The following is a 22,609-nucleotide window of genomic DNA, read 5'->3' as shown; positions in this document are numbered from 1 at the left end:
GTATATGAATACAATGGAATACTATTGTGCTGTAAGAAATGATGAGCAGGAAGAGTTCAGAGAAACCTGGAGGGTCTTATGTGAGCTGATGATGAGTGAGATGAGCAGAACCAGAAGAACATTGTACACAGTATCATCAACATTGAGTGTTGACCTACTGTGATGGACTATATTCTTCTCACCAATGCAATGGCACAGAAGAGTTCCAGGGAACTCATGATAGAAGAGGATCTCCAAATGCAAGAAAAAAAAAAGAAAGAAAGAACTGTGGAGTATAGATGCTGATTGAACCATATTATTTCTTTTGTTTTGGGTGCTGTTGTTTTTTTTTTCTATTTTGAGGTTTTGCATCACTGCTCTGATTCTTTCTCTTGTAACAGGATTAATGCAGAAATAGGATTAATGTTATTATGTGTATATATATGTGTGTGTATATATCTATATCTATATGTATAGAGATATATAGATATAACCTATATTAGATTACCTGCTGTCTAGGGGAGGGGGGAGGGAGGGGAGGGAGAAAAATCTGAAATTGTAAAGCTTGTATAAACAAAAGTTGAGAACTATCTTTACATGTAACGGAAAAAATAAAATACCTTATACATTAAAAATAAAAAAATTAAAAAAATAAAAATAAAAGAAGCCATAGGCTCAAATACAGTCTCATAAAAAAAAAAGAAAATACAGAGATTAGGAAAATAGTTGGTACAATAAAGATATATTGGGGGGATTGGCATGGAGTTGATAACTGAAGGAGCAGGAGCTGATAGATCACGGAGAGAGCTTATGTAGAGAGAGGAGGGCTGAGGTGGGTGGCAGCTTGGGCATTGCTTCCATTTAGGGAATGGGAAGGGGGAGAGGGGATGGGAGAGGTAGGGAAGGGTCAAAGAGGTAGCAGGAGAACCAGGATGATTCAGTGGCACAAAAGCCAAGAAAAGAGTATCAGGGAGAAAGAAGGTGATTTAATAGACGTAGAAAGGTCAGGAGATGAGGACTGAGAAAAGGTCACTGGATTTTTTCATTAGGAGATGACCTTTGAGACAGAAGTTTGTCAAAGACAGGGGAGAACCGAGATTTCAGGGCAGTAAGAATGAATTGGTGATGGGAATATGTAGGTAGGTTGTATAAACTACTTTTTGTGTGGGGAGGTTTGTAAGTAAAAGGTAAGAGAGAGAAACATGGAGGGAGGGAGGTTGTTTACTTTTCCTTAGTAAAAATTTTTAAAAAGAGAGACCCAAGTATGTTTGTAGACAGAGTGGGACAGAATCCAGAGGAGGGAAAAAGAATAATAGGGGGTGCAGCTAGATGGCACAGGGGTTAAAGCGCTGGCCCTGGATTCAGGAGTACCTGAGTTCAAATCCAGCCTCAGACACTTGACACTTACTAGCTGTGTGACCCTGGGAAAGTCACTTAACTCCCATTGCCCTGCAAAAAAAAAAGAATAATAGGAAAAGTCTAGGGATGGTTCATGGTCCAACTAGAGGTGGGTGAGGAATGGCATTAAAGAGCACAGGTGGATTAAGAGCACCAGGGATTTATAGCCGGAGTGGAACGATCTCATTTTTAAAGATGGGAAAACAGAAGTCTAGAGGGGCTCATGATCTGTCTAAGGTCATACAGACAGTAAATAGCAGAGCTAGACTCTGAACTCAGGCCCCTCAAATAATTTTCATTATATGTGTGCATGCATGTACATATATACAGACACAATACAACATGAATATATATGTATATGCATGCATGTATATGTATGTAGAAGCTAGGGCCCTTGAGTCATCCTTTTCCATGTATATATGTGTATACACACACACGCATATATATACATAAACATATGTGGGTAGAAGCCAGTCCCTCAAATTATCTTTTCTAACAAATAGACAAGCACACGCACATACCTGCATACATATACACATAACTATATGTGTGTATTTATTTGTATAAACTGGGGCCCTCAAATAATCCCTTTTAATATATACATATACATATATACATGAATGTATATATGTATGTATATGAATGTATTTAATAAGCCAGGCTCCACAAATCATCCTTTTTTTGCTTTTTTGCTTTTTTGCTTTTTCTCATCCAGCCATTCTTCATTCATCCATCCATTCACTTATCTATTTATCTTCTTGCTTTCCTTCTTTTATCTAGTCACATATCCATCCATCCATCCATCCATTCATTCATATTCCATGACCATTCTCCTGGCTATCCTCATTTGTCTGGGTTCTGCAAAGCTTCCAGGGAGTTTAGAGATCACCATTAAGTTCACAGATTTTATACATGAAGAACTGAGTCCCGGAGAGATCGGAAGTTCACACCCAGGATTGACTCTAGATGCAGGACTATACCTACTGCATCACATTACCTGTTCTGCAGGGGAAGGGATCCTCCTTCTTCTGAGACAGGGGAGAAAAAGGGGAGGAAGATGAACTTCTTGGAGGGAGGTGGCAAGTTAAAGCTGCTTGAAGTTATATGCTGGAAGCAGGGTCCGAGGGCTTGGATTCTTTTTGGGAGGGGGGCTTGGATTCTTGAGAGAAGAAAAGTATTGGAATAATAATCTGGGGAAATGTGATATAATGTCACCCAAAGGTGAATAAAATGATTGCCAAGCATTCCCTAGCTATGGTGCTCAAGATTTCCCTTTGGGCTCAGCCTATTCTAGGCTCTACATAGTAGTATTTTTTTCTTCATGGTTAGGAACTAATATGCTGTAGTCAGAAATGTAGGATTGGGAGCCAGAAGACCTGGGTTCTAGTGGGTTCTAGCCTCAGTTCAGTCTTGAAGGCCTATCTATATTCTTGGATTGGGCATTCTGTCTCTTTAGGCCTCCGTTTTACAGAAGTCAGAGCTGAAAGGGGCCTTAGAGAATGTCTCATCCCCTCATTTTGCAGAATTTGGATGGAGACCCAGGGAAGTTAAGGAATTGTAAGTTAAGGAATTAAATTTATTGAAGTTTAAACTTTAAATAAAAATGTTTATTAAAACATTAAAAGAAGAAATAATGTAGCAATGGGAAGCTTTGTGTATGACCGAGTTCCTGATGCCAAATTTTGCATAGGAATAACTATAAAATAAATGACAGTATTTAAATAACCATTTGCGGCACAATAAAAAGTTTTCCTAAGTGTCTATTAAAATAATAATAAAATGTAATTGACTCCTCAAAAAATGTCTTGAAGTTTATACAGTCAATATAACCTGTGCCCATCCTTTTTCTGCATCCAAGTTACCTTTGCAACCCTCTCTTACCATTAAGTTGCCACCTAGAGCCTCTTTTCTCACCTTTTGCCTCTGGTATCATTTTTTAATTTTTATTCTAACATGGACTAGAGAGTTCACTGACATAGGGAAGTCCTGCTATTTTTTTTGTTTTGTTTTTGTTTTGTTTTTGTTTTGTTTTTTGCTGGCAATGGGGGTTAAGTGACTTGCCCAGGGTCACACAGCTAGTAAGTGTCAAGTGTCTAAGGCCAGATTTGAACTCAGGTACTCCTAAATTCAGGGCCGGTGCTTTAACCACTGCGACATCTAGCTGCCCCGGGAAGTCCTGCTATTAAAGTGGATCAGAACCTGCTCTACAATTTACATTCTCAGAGAGCTGCCTGGGCTCTCTAAATGACTTGCTTAGAATAACACAACTGGCTTTGGGACAAAGATGGCATCTACTTAAAATTTCATTCATTTATTTGTTTTATTTACCATCCATCCATTCGTTATTCTTTTAATTTATGGAATAAAACAAGCATTTCTATAACATAAATATTTGAACCCAGGTTGTCCTGACTTGTAGGCCATCCTCCCATTCAATTCCCAGTATTCTTTCTCCTTAAGTAAATATCACCTACCATCTACCCTCTCATTTGTAATACTCATAGGAGCGGAACCATCCTTCTTTGTGGCACCACGGGCTCACATTCAGTATAGGACTGAAGGTACAGTCCAGTGTCTGGTTGGCTGCCCAATGACATTCCAGTCCCATTTTAGTTTTTCTAAAACATTAACCTGCAAAAGGTCACCCACTCTAAGTAAGAAACCAGCTGAAGCACAAACTGAGAAGCTAATGCTATAACTTAAATTGTGGGTTGAATGACTCATCTAGTGATTACATTAAAAAAAAACCCAGTGGATCTTATTATGCAATTTGTGCAAAGGCACTGATACCCCAAACTGTTACAAACTCCCTCCCACAGACAGATTCAATCTCATGTATTTCCTCTATTACTTCAGTAAAATTGGTATGCTCCATTCTTTCCCCTTCTCTTTTAATGCTTTCTAATGTAGCTTGAATAAGATGTAATATCCAAAAAATGGGCTATCGAGTGTCTAAGGGAAAACAAATTTTGAATCAGTTATCCAAAGACGGGAAATGCGTGAGGGTTCTTTGCCTCCTTCCAGCTGATTATTTCTATGTTTGTGAAGAGGAGCCTTAGGTCGGACATTTGGACTGACTCTGAAAGGTCAACTAAGCCATTCCCCAGTACTTGGGGCAGGGCCATATGTGAATTGCCTGAACCAGACATTATTCATTAAAAAGCTGGAGTTTATCCTCCTTGGTTCTGTTCTCTGGAGAGATGGAGGACAGCCATTATCCTTCAGTGTTCTTGCCATAGGAGTTTGAGCTGAAGGCCCTGGGCTTGTTTAGTTGGGAAAAGAATGGGGAAGGTGTAACTGCCTTAAAATACTTGAATATTTAAATAGAAGAGGGATTAAAGCTGTTCTCTTTGGCCCTGGAAGGCAGTACTAGGGACAACGGACAGAGGTTATAGGAAGGCAAAAGGAAGCTTGACGTAAGGAAAAACTTCCTAGCTATTGAGAGCTTTCCAAAAAAATGGGCATCCTCTGGAGGTGTAAGGCTCTCCCCCTCACTAGGGGTCTTCAAACAAAGGCTGGAGAGCAGCTGGGTTATAGATGGAATCCTTGTTCAGGTGTGGGATGGAGGACATGGCCTCTGAGGTCCTTTCCAACTTGGAGATCATTGGATCATTTATTCAGAGCTGGAAGAACCTTTGGGGCTATCTAGTGGCTCTTACTTTACAGATGAGGAAACCGATGGCCCTGGCATGTAAATGACTCACAAAATTCTATAAGTAGTACGTAACAGTGTCAGGATACAAATACAGGGTCACTCTGACCAAGGAGCAGCTTAGTTCCAAGGCTGCTCTCCCTTTTTCTACTTCCTGGGCAAATTACTTTAACTCTGCCTTAATTCACTTGGAGAAGGAATTGGCAAACCACTCCAGTATCCTTGCCAAGAAAACCCCATGCACAGTATGGCCCACGGGATCCCGAAGAGTTGGAAATGATGGAACGCGACCACCGCCAGCTTGGAAACGTCTTTCTCCCTCTGGCTCCAGTTTAGTGGCTATCAGGATATGGTTCCTGATGGATACAAATCTTATTCACTATTACCTGGGATACAACATGCAGATTTATGAGAGCAAACTGTACTTGGAGTTGGGGAGAGAGGGGAAGAAAAGTATTCCGACTTTCACTGGAAGGGCTTCAGTTCTTCTCTATTTCCTTTGAAGGAACATGAACCACCTCAGAGGACCCCTTTCTAGAGGAGCTCCCTCTCCTCAAACCTCATGTCACTCTAGGCCGGAAAGTCCAGCCCACAGAAACCAAAACAGAAGAAATAGTCGAAGATTAGGGCATTGTGGTGAGGTGGAGCAAGAGAGTAGAATCTCAGGGCTTTCACTAGTCCTGGGTAGAGATGCCCAGATGCCAGGCAGTGGCTGATGTAATATGGACAATATCTCCTCCCCCTAGAACCTAGATCAAAGGCTACTTCTTTAGCCATCACACCCTTGGAGAAAAAGAGTAACTTGAAGAAGAAATCCACTCATCATGAGCCTGGGCCCTATTGATGTGCATGAGCTGGAATCGACAAAAAGCTTGCCTACGAGGATGTGGACAGATGCAATCTGACACACAAGAGAACTGTCCAGTTGTCTCCATTAGCGGAAGGGTAGCAAAGCCAGGCACAAACATGGAAACAAAAGGAAAGACAGCTGGGGAATCCTCAGCTTCTCTGGCTTCACGTTTTTTCTTCATGGGAGTCTTCTTTTCGAAAGCAAGTCAAGCTATGCATCAAGATCCAATCAGCTCCCCTAGATTTACAAAAATTTGATAGTTACATAGAGGCGAATCACTTTGCATTAAAGGTAATTACAGACAATCCACCGGATGATTTTTAGAGTATTGGCTGAATTTGTGGTGTATACATATACATAGATCAACGTTGTGAGAACCTGAAAAAAAAAAAGACAAAAAATAGGGGATGCTACTTCATTTGGATTCTTGCCTGCAGCACCTTATTTCATGGAATGGATAAATACCTAAAAGTTAACATGGGAAAGAAATCCTTGTATTTTTCTCTTGCAGATGTCCCACCGTCCATACAACCAGTCTGGTGTTTAGTCTTATGTAAAAGTCAAAGTAAATCCAGTCCCTCAAGGAGCAGAATCTAAACTTTAAAGAATTTGGTGGGGTTTTTTTTTTGGGGGGGGGTCAGGCTTCTGATTTTGTAAACAATATGCACCCCTTCCCATGCAGATCTCCTGGCAAGCCTGGGGTGGTAGGGTTTCAGTGGAGTCCAGATGTGTTTAATAAAACTTGGATACATCATGAGTGGCTACAAGGGAGGACAATAAAAGGATGAGGGAGGGAAGAAACGAGTCATTGTTGGCCCCACTAGGCCTTGTAAGTCATGCCACTAATGAATGAGATCTCCTTTGGAGCAGGACAGTTTCATTTTTGTCTTTGTCTTTCTAGTACCTAGCACAGCGTCTGGTTGGGCAGAGCAGGAGCTCAACGTACGTTTGCTGGATTGATCAGCGAAACAGTGGCTGTCTTGGAGCTCTGGTGCCCATCCCCTTCGGAGGTCAGCCCTTCCCTTCTCCCCATGGCACTTGGCAGTCTGCAAAGACTGGGCAAGTCACTGAGTCACTAATCCTCCCTGGCTTTCACTTTCTTATCTGTACAATGAAGGGGTTGTCTTAGAGGACTTCTAAGGTCCCTTGGGGCATGTGCATCTATGATTGTTCTGGTCTGAGACCAATGCCCAGGAGCTCCTGTGGACCCCAGCAGCCTCCCCAAGCAGTAAGCGGGTGAGGGGCTGGGAGATAAAAGGGCTTTCCTTCAGAGAGAAAAAAGCATTCTTGTCCCTTTTTTCTCTCTACCAAAATTCTTAGTGAAAATATAGAAAAGTGTCGGTATAGGGCAATGGTCCAACTAAGGTGGGGAGAGGGGGGAAATAAAAAATTGGAGATTTAACTTAGCCGCTGAAATTGAGAGAAGCATTTCATCCCCAATAGGGAGATCACAAATAATTTAGCTAATGGCATCATATTTAAAGAGGCAGGTAGGTGGTTTGGTGGATAGAGGGCTGAGCCTAGAGTCAGGAAGACCTGAGTTCAAATCCAGCCTCAGATACTTACTAGCTGTGTGACCCTGGGCAAGTCACTTAAGCCTGGTTGCCTCAGTTTCCTCATCTGTCAAATGATCTGGAGAAGGAAATGGCAAACCATTTTAGTCTCTGCCAAGAAAACCCCAAATGAGGTCATGAAGAGTCAAACACAACTGAACAACAAATCCTTCAGTTTACCAAATCACTCATTTAATAGAAATGAGACTTCTTGTTTGGCCCTAACTCTTGCTCTGAATATTAGTAAGCCTGTGTTCTCTATTGTTCTAGCAGCACATTACAAAAAAACAAATAAATAAATCCCCTCTATTGTGTGCAGAAATCTCACAGTAAAGCCTCGGGATGGTAAAACCTCAGAAAAGGTAGCCCATTTATTTTTTCAGCTAGGCCAGGTGGGAAAGCCATCCCAGGTGTGAAAACCCTTGTCTGTGTCAGGCACTCTGCCCTGTTTCCTGACCACCCTGGGCAAGGCTTAGGCCTCTTTTTCGAAACAAACAAAACCCACTCCTCCCAACTCAGGGAGGAGTTCCAAGAGAACTCAGCATCTGCCTAAGCCTCCTTGGCAGAGGTGGGTTACCATGGCAACGGGGGGCGGGGTTGAAAAAGTCTGGAGTGCGGGGAGGGGCAACTAAGGGGGCTGAGGACCTGGTGTCCAAGGCGAGGGAGGGGGCCGTCCTCGCAGCTGAGGTCCACCCCTGCACCTGCGGTAACTGCCTCACGCCTCCCCCTAGCCTGGTGACCTCCCCCAGCTTCCTGCAGTTCTTTCCAAACCCGGAGTTGAGAGACACCCTACCGTCATGACTTTCTTCCTCAATTAAAGGGGTTATCCTTTGGGGGGAGGGGTAAAGGCTAATTTCTCTGGGGGATAGCTTCCCCCCCCCCCCCCCCCCCGCCTCTGCTCCTTTCCCTTGTCTATTCCCGGGCTCTTTATGAGCTTCCTAACCTTCAGCCCTCCCCAGGTGCCACCATTTCTGGTTACAGCTGTTAGGAGGACGTGTTCCTCGGTTGTCTATTTCCCCTTAACTGGCCTCGTGGTAGGTACTTGTGCTAATGAGGTAAGTACTTTAAAGCAGAAGCAGGAGGGTGTGGGGCTGGGGCACGGTGGATAGAGCCAGCACCGGACCTAGTTAGGAAGACTTGCGTTTGAATTTGGCCTCACTTATTCTAGCTTCGTAACCCTGGGTAAGTCCCTTAATCACTGCCTGCCTCAGTTTCCTCATTTGTAAAACAGGAATAAAAGTATCCACTTCCCAGTGTCCTTTTGTAAGGACAAAAATCAAAGGATTATTTGTAAAGTAGTTTGCAAATAACAAAGCGCTATCTAAATGCTGGCTTATTCACATTAAACAACTTGTTCAAGGCCATACAGGAAACTAGTAGAATCAGAATTTGAACTTGGGTCTCCTTGATTCCAGGTTTCATGCTTTTTCCACCATCCCTATGTGTTTCTCCGGTCAGCCCACAGAAGCAAATTTTACTCATAGTGTGAATGAAATAACGGTAGCTTGGAGGTCATGTCCTCTTACTGGCTTCCTGGCTACCCCTGAGCCCTGAGCCTCCCCGAACCCTAAACAGGGCAGGAAGGAAGGGGGCCGACAGGGGAAGCAGTTCCCAGGGCAACGGGGAGGGAAGATTGTGGCAGCAGCAGCAGCGGGTGGGGAGGGAAGAGGCAGGGACGACAGACAGCTTTTGTATGCAGCTCTCGTAGTGGGGTAGGAACTAAGCCAGGGCTTTTGTAGTGAGCCGAGGAGGGTTCTTGTTGGACGAGGGAGGGAGATCACCAGCTGTCGTGCCCATATCACTTGGAAGTCAAGTGATGGTGAGATCAAGACTTCCTGCAGTTGGAAAGAATGACTATTCATTATTAACGCATTTTCATATTACATATCTTCCTGTCACAGCACGCTCTGCTGTTCGCTTGAGCTAGGGACAGGGAGGGAAAAACTTGGATCACAAAATAAACTAGGATTTATTTGTCAGTTTCTTGCTAAAGTTGGACTTTGATGCTACATGGGAGCAGGGTGGTGACCCTGAGTTTGAGGAAGCTGGGTCTTCACAGTGCCATGTCTCAGGAGGACCTGGTGAGCCGGGATGACTTCTGTGATAATCTGTCACCAGGCTTAGGCTGGCCTTTGGGTGTCAGTCACCCAAGGACTTGCCTAGCTAAGTTGGGAGATGTGTTCACCAGAGGCCAAAACACTCTTGATGATGAGTTTTTTATATTGAAATAATTATATTTTAGAGTTGGGGGAAAATGAGAAAAAATGTTCATCTTACAATTCTTATTTACTTCCTTAGGAGAAAGACTATAAAGATGGTGTTTTAAGAGCCTAAACTAAACTCTCTAAGGCACTGGAGAACTCTTCAGTTTTAGACACTGGTTGGGACCATTTGGAATCTTTCCGTGTGGGTTGGAAATAATAAAAAAAATGAAAAAGTTGAGATTTCTTTGCATATGGAATTTAAAAGTCACCAGAATTAAGCAATTATAATAATGAGACTTTGAGACAATGCACTGTTTCTAGCACAGGACAATCTGTGCTTTTCCCCTGGCTCACTCCCTCCTGGTTTTCTTCAAGACAGCTTAAATCTCACCCTCCGTAGGAGGCTTCAGTCTACCCCTCTCCCCTCAATTCACCCTGGATGTGTCTTGCGTGCCTGTAGGAGTTAGTGGTTTTTCTTCTTTTATTAGAACGTGAATTCCTTGAAGACAGGGATGTGTCTGGTCCAAAGCACTTAACAAATGCTTGAATTGGCAGCTGTTGTACAGCATTGGAAAGCAGGGGACACGTTCCCCGACATCATGAAAGATGGCACTATGGGTAGTTCCAGAGGTTCGTCCATACAGACAGATGACTTGTCCACTATAGGCCTCACTTCTATACCTCTGCTTACGTCTCAGTTTCCCTGGCTCTGCTCTGCTCTTGTGGTTTATGACCTGCTGCTTTGAAACCTGCCCACGCCCAAAGGCTGCTGTTTGCATTTCCAGGTCTAGCTACTAAGTCTTATTAATCATATGTCCCCAAAAGATTCATTGGGACTGTTTTAAAAAAAAAAAAAGGCTGGCATCCCTGCCCTACTCCTGCACAAAGCAAGTGGCCCCTGATCCTATCTAGAGTAATTTTTTCCAAATGTCTACAAGATTTAAATATTCGAGGTCATAATGAACGTCTGGGCCCATTCTCAAACTCCTGATTTATATCTGCCACTCAGTTTGAACAATTTCATTCCCTACCCAGGTTAGGGTATTTTCAAGTCTGTTTCTAACAGCTCTTCATTGGGAACATAGTCTAGGCAGCAGTGGAGACGGACAGACGGACGGCGGGGCAGGGGGGGGCCGGGCAGGGGGAGAAAGAGAACCGATTGTCATAGAGTTCCAGAGGACCTTAGACTTCATCAATCAATAAACATTTGTTAAACACTTATTGTGTGTGGGAACTGTGCTAAGCACATATGTTGTAAAAAAGGCAAAAAGGCAGATCTAGTCCTCAAAGGGGTGGGGGTGGAGGTTGGCAACATGCAAACAAACACATATGAAGCAAATTGGATACAGGATAAATAGGAAATAACGAATGGAGGAAAGGCACTAGAATTGAGAGAGGTTGGGGAAACCAGGGAGGTCGGTAGTTGGAGCAGAGGAGCGAGGGCATTCCAGGCATTGGGAACAGCCAGAGAGAACGTCCAGACTGAGTCCTTGAGTGTCTTGCTCAGGGAATAGCCAGGAGGCCAATGTCACCCGAATGGTGATTACTGAGGGGGTGAGGTGTAAGAAGACTGGAAAGGTCGGAGGAGCCTAGGTTACAAGGGGCCTTGAATGCCAAACAGAACATCCTGGAGGCAACAGGGAGATACTGGAGTTGAGCAGAGTGAGGGGGTTGGAACTGCACTTCAGGAAAATCTCTTTGGTGGCTGAATTGAGGCTGGATTGGAGTAATGGGTGGGGAGAGACTCGAGGAAGGCAGACTCTCACCAGCAGGGTATTGCTTTAGTCAGTATGTTGAGGCAACGAGGGTCTGTACTAGCATGGTGGCAGTGTCAGAGGGTATTTCCTATTTGAAGATATTGATATTCCAGAGATATTTCAAACATGAAGTAGACAAACCTTGGCAACAGTTTGGATGTGGGCAGAGAGAGATGGTGAGGAATCCAGGATCACTTCTGGGTTGAGAGCCTGAGGGATCTGGAGGATGCTTGCCAGTCAGTCGTAGGGAAGGTGGTGTGTGTGTGTGTGTGTGTGTGTGTGTGTGTGTGTGTGTGTGTGTGTGTGAAGATGAGTCCATGTTATCTAACCTCCTCATTTCATCAATGAGGATGAACTGTTGAGGTGAAGTGACTACCCACTTAGTAAGCATCTGGTTCTCTGATCATACACCCATCGATCTCCCAACCATTTCTTTTTCTTTTTCTTTTTTTTTTGGTGAGGCAATTGGGGTTAAGTGACTTGCCCAGGGTCACACAGCTAGTAAGTGTTAAGTGTCTGCGGCCCGATTTGAACTCGGGTCCTTCTGACTCCAGGGCCGGTGCTCTATCCACTGTGCCACCTTGCTGCCCCCATTACTTGATTTTTACAAAACCTTTTCATCAATTTCACTAGCAAGTCTGAGTGACAATGTCAAGAAATATTCGTTGACTAATAACAACAGGCACAGGAACTACCAATTTTGCCAAATTAGCAATGTGGGCACTGAGCAACCTCTCCTGAGGCAAGAAGAACTGGGTGGGGGTGGGGCATTAGAACCAGGACTTCATTTTGTGAACAGTTCTAGAAAATGAGTCTTTGTGAATAAATAATGAGAGGTCTATATCTGGCAAAATTGTGATAGAAATAGAAAATGTACATTCAAATGGCTGGACTGGGATCAGGAAGTCAGGATTTAATAGCCATTATTCATTCTTTTTTGAAATAAAATAATGAATGCAGTCAAAGTCATTTCCCAGAAGTCAGACTTCTGTTTTCTTTCTCTCTGTTTTTTCTCTTTCTGTTCTCTGTTTCTCTCTCTTGGTGAAATAGACATGTAATATTGCTTGTGTAATATTGCTACTAGCTACTTAATTCCTAAGTTGACTATGATTACTCTTAAGAGAAGAAAGCCCCTGTTCACTTTTCTTTTTTGATGACTTATCTAGACACTGTCTTATGGGAAAGAGACTATACTGATTTTAGCTTTTCTACATCTTCATTTTCCCGTTTTTTGTAGTAAGAACATGCTTGGGAATTCTATGATCACTTTTGGCTAGCAACTTTTCTTTCTAGTTCTGAAATGAGGAAACCTGGCAAAGAATGGGAGGTATGTCAGCTAGCCAAAGAATGACATTCCCACATATGTTTCATTCTCTTTTCGCTTCGTAAATGGACTGTTGTTCAAAGGCTGAATTAAACTTCATGCTCTTAAGAATCTGATTAAGATCTAGTAGCTAAGAGTATGTGAGCACCATAACTTTCCACCGCCCCTGCTATACTGCTCACCCAGTTTTATCAAATAACTTGCAAGTTTCAAGCAAATTTTACAGTAGTTACTGTTTAATACAATGTTGTGTGCTACACCTTCTCATGTACTTTATAAGGAGGTATATTTAACAGCTGATCCTGATCCTGCAAGCATTCTTGTCCTCTCTTGTATAACATTTTAAGCCCTTTACAATCTGGCTCCAATCTACCTTTCCAGGTTTATTATATATATAATTCCCCTTTACACACTGTCCGTTTCAGCCAAAATGGTTTGCCTGCCCTTTCAAATACATGTCATTCCACTTCCTGTCTCCCTTGCCTACGATGTACTCACATTTCACTTTTGACTCTTCTAAGAATGCTCTTGGAAACTTAGTTTAAATATGACTTCTTACAGGGAGGCATTTCTTCTTAGTTGCCAATTCTCCCTCTCTCCCATCCCCCTGGACTTTGTTCTTATTTTGTTACTTACAGTTTTATGTAAATGGAAGCTCTCAGAGGAAAGAGACTGATTTTTTTTTCTGTATATCTTCTGATTAGATAATACATGCTTGACCTTGGATCTGTTTTAGGGGGAGGATGATGCTTATTTTTTCTCCTTTTCATAGCTTCACACAATTTTCGAGACCAATTCAAGACTATCTCCAGTGATCCCCAAGTTTCCTTATTCTCTGATGGGGGTAAATTGTTTAGACGTCCATCAAAACTTGTAAGAAACCAGTTCTATGTAAAAATAATTTTTACAAATAATATTAACAACACTGGTTGGGAACTTAATCTCTGCTCCTAAGAGTTCAAAATGCTTTTTTATTATTGGTTCTGGCTTTGCCACATACCCATACTCTACAGGAATGGGTATTTTTTGTTAGTCAGATGAACTGCAAAATCTGTTATGAGAAGAGACAAAAAAAGTCTCTGGTTTCTGTCCTGGTCTTGTTTTCAAGAATTCCTTGGTACTTAACAGGGATGAAATGATCTGTCCATTCAATCAACTAAGTGTTTATTACATGCCTCATATGTCCCAAGCTATATTCCAAACAAATACAAAAGGGATGTTTTAGTGGATGTTAGTTGATTCCCCTTCCTCTGTTCTCACACTCCAGCTACCTCAGGTCTGGCCTCATCATCTCTAGGATGGCCTATTGCCATAGTCTCTACGTGGAGTTTCAGCATTTCCTCAACAAGCCTCATGTATTACAGGCAATCCCTCATCTTCGAAATGCCTTCCCGTCTTACCTCTTTCTTGGGATGCCATTTTTGAGTGCTATCCCCTCCTTAAAGAAGCCCTCTCTAATTTAATCATTAGTGCAATATGTATGTAGTCTTCATTTACTTACGTGTGCACATCTTTCCCAATGGAATGGAAGCTCTTTAGAGGCAGGGACTGCACCAATTTTGTATTTTTATTTCTGGGGTCTCACATGATGCCCTGAACATAATGGACTTTGAATAAATGCTTACTGATTAATTTCCTGGGGATGTATGAGGGAGAGGGCAAACCCATACATGCGTATATTAACACAGGGCATATGCAAACTTAGTAAGTAGGTTATGTCTGAGGGAAGAAGGGAGACCACCACCTACTCTGTGTGTATGTGTGGCACTGGGTTGGGCAGGAAGAAACAGGGGAAAAACCTTGTGTAGAAAAGGGTATTTGAACTGAGTTTTGAAGTGAGCAAGGAATTCCAAGAGACACCAGTGCCAAGGGTGAGACCCTCAGGCCAAGGGCTGGCTGGAAGCAGGCCAGGTGTAAGAGGAACAGCAAATAGGTCCGTTTAGTTAGGTGTCAACCATGTTACCCAAACCAGATTAGAATGTAATTGGGAATATTTAACAAAATAAAAGTATTACAAAATGGGATGTTAAGATGAAGTTTCCTAAGCTGACATGCTTCCCCAGGGGACCCTTATGTAGGGTTTAGTGGCCCCCATTTCTACCTGAGTTTGACACAACTGATACAGAGCACGTAGGGGAGAGTGATAGGAGACCAACCTGGGAAGATTGGAGCTAGATTGTAAAGAGCAAGTTTGTATTTTAGCCTGGGGCAGTAAGGAGCTACAGAAGCTTCTTGGGCATGGATTGGAAAGGGGGAAGAGTGCATACAAGGAGATCAATTAGAAAGCTGTTGCAATAATAGTCTAGGCAAGAGGCCGTCAGAGCCTGTGTGTGGGGAAAAGCAAACGGGGGCAATAGTACAGGGGGTAGGACTTCCTGGTTATAGAGGGCGAGGCTAATGATGACTCTGAGGTTGTGATCTAGGGAGCGCAGGAGGGTGTTGCTACACTCTTGGGGAAGGGCGATGATGGGAGTTGTGCTCTGGGTATGTTCCGTTGCCTCTGTGAGATGGAGAAGATGTCCAGCAGATAGGTGGTGATATGCAAGGCTGGGAGAGACACAAGTGCCCAGGCTATCTGGCCATTACACTGTTCACTCAATTTTATTAAGCACTTTTTAGCTGATTGTCTGGGTGTTTGTTGGGTCTATTTTGGGGTCACCTGCATAGAGGCAATAACCAACCCGAGGGCACCTGCAGAGCCCCATGAGAAAGGACCAAGCACAGTTTTGAGACATTGATCCAACAAAGGAGACTGAGGGGCTTCCAGGGAGGCAAGCGGGTCAAAAGCCCCAGAAAGATCCTGAAGGATGAAGACTAGGTAAAAGACATTGAGTTTAGCAAATGAAAGGGACTGGATGAAGGTGGAGAGCAGTTCCAGTCAAGTGGTGGGTGGGGTTCGATGCCCAAGGGATAGAGAAGGGAACTGAGGTGAAGAAATGGAGGCAATGAGTACAATCGATCAGTTTCCTCTGGGAGTTTGGCTAGGAAAGGGAGGCTCCCCAGAAATGGTTGAGAGTAAACCTTAGCCTAGGCTATTTGGCCATTATGCTGTTCACTCAATTTATTAAGCACTTTTTAGCTGATTGTCTGGGTGTTGGGTCGTGTATATGACCCGGCACCTTAGGCTCTGGGTACCAAGTCTTGAAGAGCATTGTTTCGAATGAAGCAATGTTGAGTTGAAAGTTTATTTGGCCCTCCAATCAAAGAATCCCAAAGTTAGAAGGGATCGCCAATTTCATCTGGTCCAATTTATATTTAAAGCATGAAGCTCACTGGCAACACACCTCCCAAAATCTTTAGGGCTGTGACCCCCCCCAAACCTGACCAACCTCACCTGTACACCGATACTTCCCCAAACCCCAAACAAAACAGCCCAAAGGAAAGGATCGATGATAGCAGGACAGTAAAGAACACATTTGGTTTAGGTCTCTAGCCATCTGAGCTCTTCAGGGAGCCTGATCCTGCTCTCTGAACTGCATCTTGGCACCAGTGACAGACGTGAGGCTGTCTGAGCCAGTATAGTAGCTTCTGTGTATCCTGGAGATGTCTAGGCTCTCTGACTCCCCTCATGCTTTGAGATCTAAGCATGGACTAGTGCTCATTTTTATGGCAGGCAATCCATTTTCTGTCCAAAATAGCTTAAATGGAGGTTTTGTTCCTAAATTTAACCTTTTGTACCAATCAACTCAATCATGGTGCTTTGAATAGTGCATTTTGGGGGGATAATTTTAGCTTTGCTCACAGGTTTAAAAACATGTTCATATCTACTTAAAAAAAACTGTGAAACACTGACTTTGGCCTATAGCAAATAGGAACTTGAAGGGCAGCAAAATCTTGATTGGCCTTACCAGCATTTTCTAATACTTCATAGTAGCCTTTCAGAGGAGTGGGATAGGGGTCCTAGCCCCAACATCTCTCCTGATGCCTATAATTTCATGATTAGAAATTGATTTGTGTACTAAACACTGACTTCTTCCTGGGGATTTTTTTAAAAGACGTGCCTTTGGGAGGAGTAACTTATTCATTTCCTAAAATCACAATATGATCGAGTTTCCCCTAGTTATGACAATGATGGGCACAAGGAGGAAGGAGTACAGCAAGGGAATGGAAGCTACAAGACTACCTCAGTCTCCCCTGCAGTTCTGCCCACAGGTGGGTATGCAGCCCTTCTCGGTCACATCGTGCCCGCCACCCTCCCCACATCCCCACCCCTCTGCTCCAAACTATCAGATGGACAGAACTCTTCCCCTCAGAGATTTCTTCTTTTCTCTCCCCTTCCTCCCAATGCATGAGCCTATGAAGAAAACCCCAATAACAAAAAACCAAAAAGAAGTCAGAAGAGAGAGCAGAGTTCTGCAATTTATATTCAATCTGTTGAATTTGTCTCTATGGAACTGCCCATCTTCTTTTTAGAAGCTGTTAGACCTGCTCAGAAGACGGCTGTGTCCCTTGCTTTGAATACTTAACCTGGATGGTCTGGTGTTGGGTCTCCACTCTGAGTGAGACTGAAGCCACAACCGCTGACCCAGAAGAACTGTCCAAAAACCAATCTTGAGCACCGTGAAAAGAAGGAGAGTAAGTCAGGCTTGTTGACGCATTTTATTGTGAGATGGGGGAGTCTGGTAAAAAACTAGAAAATGACCATGGTGGAACAGCATGGTGGAACTTAAGAATGAAGATTCAGATTTGTAACTTACACACATGAATACAGGAACAAATTGGCACAGAACTGTTAGACATTGTTCCCAACGCTGCTTCTAGAAGGTTCTTCTAGTTTGGCTTTCTAAGGAAATGAGAACTTTATGGTCAGGCTAATCCCTTAATAAAACTGCAGAGCATCATGCGATTAGTCACACGGTGAATTTCAAAATTTCAGAGTTTTATATTAAAAACTGGGTAAAGGTAAAATGACTTGATTGTAATTGTAAAACTAATACATTCCCATTTTAATCTTCTGTTCTACAGTCCAAGGCAAGTATAAATGTTAACATAACACTGTTAAATCAAATCTCAATGCAAGAACCAATTGCATCTCTACTTTAAATCTTATCAACTTTCCAAATTTTCATACTAAAATATATTATTGTATTAATACAAACTACAGTATTATACACTACACTGTGTAATAAATAAAGAAATATAAAAATAAGACACATAAATATAAAAGTTTTCTAAAACTAAAAAGGTACATATGTCAGTAAGAAGGGTATTAATACTGCGAGGTTCGAAGACATACAGTACAAAAATGTTGCACAGATCTATAAACTAAAAGAAATAAAAATAATACTGATAGGTACAAATCAGCTAACTTTGTTAATAAAATGGGGTCCATAATAACTAACATTTGAAAACAGTTATGAGCCAAATAATGATGAAGTGTCTGTGTCTGAAATGAAAACCAATGGAGAAAGCAGATTAGAGATTTTCCCTTGTCGTCACTGAAGAGAAATTCTGAAAGTCAATTAACCCAAAACGAATAATGAGCAATTAAAGGATGAAATGTTCCAGGGATTTTGTTTCTCTAATGACAGTTGGTATTCTGACGTTTCATTTTGGAACTTTGATACAGATCAACAAATGCTAGTTATTGTAGGCCACACATTGAACAAGGCTGGCTAGAGCCTTTCAAATACTGATCAATGGCACTTCCAGCACACACAGGTCTTGCTTAAGGCCAAAGGAGATACAAAGCTTCATATCATATCCTTCATATTTGTTACTACATACTCAAACACGATTACGAACACTGATTTTTGACAACTTTGCTGTCCTTACCAGTATTAACACTGTTAGTCCCTGCAATCAGAACTTAACGACAATCTTTGAAACTACATTTTGAACCACATGAGTAAGAAACTTCAGTTCTTCTATGGGCTGCTTTCTGAAGGCTAACACCACACTTGAAATGATAAAATGCTCTCTTACAGCATCTACATGTTAGATACGAACTACCTCTGAGACGGAGGTGACAGAAGGTAGCCAGCGCGGTCTGGAATTGCATCATACTCCTGGGTGGGGACTTTTGTAGTGCAGAAGTTCTCACATTTTAAAAAACATAATAAAATACTGAAGCGGTTTTAGCAAATGTTTCACCAATAAAAAATTATATAAATCTCTCCCAATTGTACAGCTCAAAAATTAACCAACAAAAGCATGAAAAATTAATACTGATAAAAGAAAATGATGCCGGATGCTTGTCTAATAAATCAGGTTTTCCTTCAACCTGTTAAATCTTTGCTTTCAGAGTCACTATATTTATTTTTCTAATCTGCTTCATGTTACAAACTTGTTCCTAACTTTGAAAATTGCGTGAAAAATTACTAGGTTTGAGGTTCAGGCACACCTGGATTTTTTTTTTTGTGGGTTTTTGTATTTTTTTTTTAACTTTTTTTTTTTTACACAGTAGTGAAGAGAAATCACGGTATGCAAGCGACCATGTTTCCATGAAAAGCGTGTATAGTATAGAGCAAACTTCATCACCAGTAAGAATTTATTTTCCTTCTAGGAAAAAACCCATCAGGCTTCATTTGTTTTCTCTTCTGACCCTTGCTCACCATTCTCTGGGGTTTCATGTTCTACACTGTGAGCTTGCTCTGTGGCCTCTTCGTCCTTCCTAGCACCTTCAGTGTTTGCTCCTCCTCCCTCCTCCTCCTCTTCTTCTTCCTCCTCCTCCTCCTCCTCCTCCTCTTCTTCCCCATCTTCCTCCTCCTCCTCCTCCTGTGGTCTGCCACATTCTTTCTCTTCCTGAAGTTCTTCCATCTCCTTTTCCTCCTCTTCATCTTCCTCTTTTTCACTGTCTTCATCTTCTTCCCTTGTTAAACTCTCTCTCTCATCCGAGTCGATCTGGGAGGGAGATGCCCTGGTACCAGCATGCTCCTGAGTCAGGGCTTCTGGTCCCGCCTCTCCCTGTTCCGTGCCATCACGTTCCTCGGCTTCTCTCTTGCAGTAGGAGTAGCGGTGGTTCATGTGTTGTGAATAAGACCCCGAGTGTGAGAAACGTTTTCCACATTTGTCACATTGATAAGGCTTTTCTCCAGAATGAAGTCGCATGTGTTCGATTAAATGATGTTTGTGTTTAAATGCCTTTTTGCAGATTCCGCACTCATGAGGTCGTTTACCTGAAATGTAAGAGGAGGCCTTTGAAATAAAAATGACAATCCAGTTATTTTCTAATTACGTTTTTGTGACCCTTCAGGATGTGGAGGAAGGATGTTAACTGATATGGTCTATGAGAAGAGCTTCAGAGGGATTCTAATTCATCTTTTGAAAACTGCCAAGTTTGTATATTCTCATATGTATATATATGTATATGTGTATATATATATGTGTGTTTTATATATGTATGTGTGTGTGTATATGTATATAACTTGGGTAAAATATAGCCTGAATTAATGGGAAAGTAAGCAACTTTTTTTGCTCGCTATTTAATGTATAGGCTCTACTTTTCAGATGAGAATGCAGGAGACTAAAAATGACTGAAATGCCCCCTAGACAAACATCTTAATGGCTGTGTTGAAAGCTAACTAGCAAAACTGCAGAATATGAAAACAGAAAAGCTAAGTTAAGGCAGGGAAAGTTAGAAAAGCATCATCCAGATGTTTAAGGAAACTGACAAAGACTTGATCATGGTATAGACACCATACTTTAGTTTCCAATAATGTCAAACGGTTCAACTTTAAGATTCCAGGTACTTCTTTCTTTCTTTCTTTTTTTTTTTTGGTGAGGCAACTGGGGTTAAGTGACTTGCCCAGGGTCACACAGCTAGTAAGTGTTAAGTGTCTGAGGCCAGATTTGAATTCAGGTCCTCCTGACTCCAGGGCCGGTGCTCTATCCACTGGGCAACCTAGCTGCCCCTTCTTTCTTTCTTTTTAAAATAAATTTGCCAGGGACCACGTATTTATTTGTCTATACTTTGAAATGCCAGATTCCTTTCCTTATAGACAATTTGATTTTGATTCAGTCTTTAAACTTTTGCCCAACTGGGGGCAGAGGGGATTTTAATTTTTCTGATTTCAGAGTGTAAGATGACAGGAAGAACATTAAAAGGGGACCCAGATGAGGATTTCTCTTTACCACCTTTATACGGCAAGGGCCAGGTGCAGTTTTGCACCTATGGGGGTCTTTGCAGAAAAGAAATGGGACCATTCCTTTTCTCCCAAGAGAGCCATATTCTGTCTAACGTTATTAAGCAGGCATGCAAAAGCACTGCTTTAGGGGCTCAGGGTTTCTCCCCTCTTTTGTGGGCCCCTCTGGCAGTTTGGTGAAGCCTATGGACTCAGAATCAGGTCTGATGTAATTAAAGGCAATGCTAAATTTCAGGTAGGGGTTAGAAAAGAGAGTTGCAATGTTTTCCCCATCCATACACTTCTGATGGGTGGTCCTCAATGGCTCCTCAGATCTAAAGCGCAGAAACAATGTTATAAATGGACAAAACAAGGTCCTCTGGCAATCTTATGCAGTGTGCTCGCACTGGTCCCCTAAGGAGTGGTGGTTCTTAGGCAGTCTGAGAGACTTAGTGAGGAGAGGGTCCCCAGTGGTATGACAGTTGGTAGGAATGGGAAATCAAATACTGGTCTTCTCAATTATTTCATGAATGAATCCTTCATAAAGTAATTTATAAAGAACAGATGGTCATAACAGGGAGACATAAGATCAAAGTAGTGGTGGTATTGGGCATAGGTTTTTAAAAAAATCTAGCATCTTCCTAGCACATGGGATCACAGATCTTTTCTGATATGATATGCATATGAATCTCCACCGTACCTGTGTGTTCATATTTATGTCTTAATAGTGAACTGCTTTTCTGGAATATCTTATCACACAAATCACAGGCATACATCCCATTTTCTGTCTTCCGCATTTTCTTTTTGGGTGGTGTAGAATCAGAATCATTCGGATCCTCCACATTCGAGACTCCTTCTGAGCTAGTGTCTTGCCTTTCATCCTATGGGGAAAAAGTGGATAAATTAACAAACGACACCATGCAAACCAAAACATATATGTAACAGGAATTTTTATAAAATGAAAGTAACATGAGAAAAATGGATAAATTTAAAAACAAAACCCAGAGACAACAACATGGGTACAGAGGGAGTATTTGTAAGAATGAAAACTTTGATCTGTCTTTTCAATGAACTGTTATAAAAACTATTAAATGCAAACACTACCCCCCCCCCCACCAAAACACTAAGCTGCTCACAACCCTATCAATGCTATCCTAGGTATTCCCAGGTGGGGGTGGGGACAAGTGTCACGTGAGATCCAGATCTGATTACTCTTTAGGTTTAAGGGCAATGTTGTCAGGATTGCAGTGGTGGAAAATGGACAAAGATTTTACAACCTCAAAATCTGAAGATCACTACTCAACCACATTTGCACAAATGACACATTTTCAAGAAGTAAAATCACCTTGTTCATTTTTTGGTATGCCACCTTGCTGCTTAGAACCATTTATTTCAAAAGGCCTTTCAGTAATTATCCTGATTTATGATTCATTTTATTATATAATAACCTTGTGACATTCGATTTAAGAGTGGAATGGCCAATAACACCATGTGCATGATATTACTTGCTAATGTAACATGCAGAATGCTGTAAGGTGAAGAAGGCCCAACACAATTTCCACTCCTGCTTCCTGTGTTGAGCTGAGCCAAAGCCAAGTCTTGAACCCCAATTGCTGCTCAATGTTCTCCCCAAAGATTGCCAGAATAGAAGGCAAAGGCAAACTGCCTATCCTAGGACATTTACGAGAGAATCCTTAGGCCAGTCATTCTTACTATAAGCACTTAGTGGTGGCTGGATTCGGTCTCAGTGAACAAAGGGCTGTCCCTTGTCTTTGGGGATGGAAAGCTTGCTAGGTGGGCAAGATCACACCTTGATCACAGGCCTCTTG

The 22,609-nt window shown here is 42.1% G+C and overlaps 1 protein-coding gene across 4 annotated transcripts in view; it reads right to left on the bottom strand.

Annotated features, from left to right (window-relative positions):
- Positions 1–17,297: 17,297 nt before the first annotated feature.
- Positions 17,298–22,609, bottom strand: part of ZEB1 (zinc finger E-box binding homeobox 1) — a 199,337-nt gene continuing 194,025 nt past the window's right edge. For all 4 annotated transcript variants that reach the window (XM_043966477.1, XM_043966480.1, XM_043966478.1 and 1 more), the window contains 2 exons: positions 21,481–21,661; positions 17,298–19,835 (listed from right to left, as the gene is read on the bottom strand). In XM_043966477.1, coding sequence (XP_043822412.1) covers positions 19,234–19,835; positions 21,481–21,661 — 783 coding nt within the window. In that variant the 3' untranslated portion in view covers positions 17,298–19,233. The remainder of the gene's footprint in view (positions 19,836–21,480; positions 21,662–22,609) is intronic.

The sequence above is a fragment of the Dromiciops gliroides genome, chromosome 5 (genome assembly GCF_019393635.1).
Source record: "Dromiciops gliroides isolate mDroGli1 chromosome 5, mDroGli1.pri, whole genome shotgun sequence".
Lineage (NCBI taxonomy): Eukaryota > Metazoa > Chordata > Mammalia > Microbiotheria > Microbiotheriidae > Dromiciops > Dromiciops gliroides.
The sequence above is the reverse complement of the archived record's forward strand: the minus strand, read 5'-3'. Positions and strand labels throughout refer to the sequence as shown.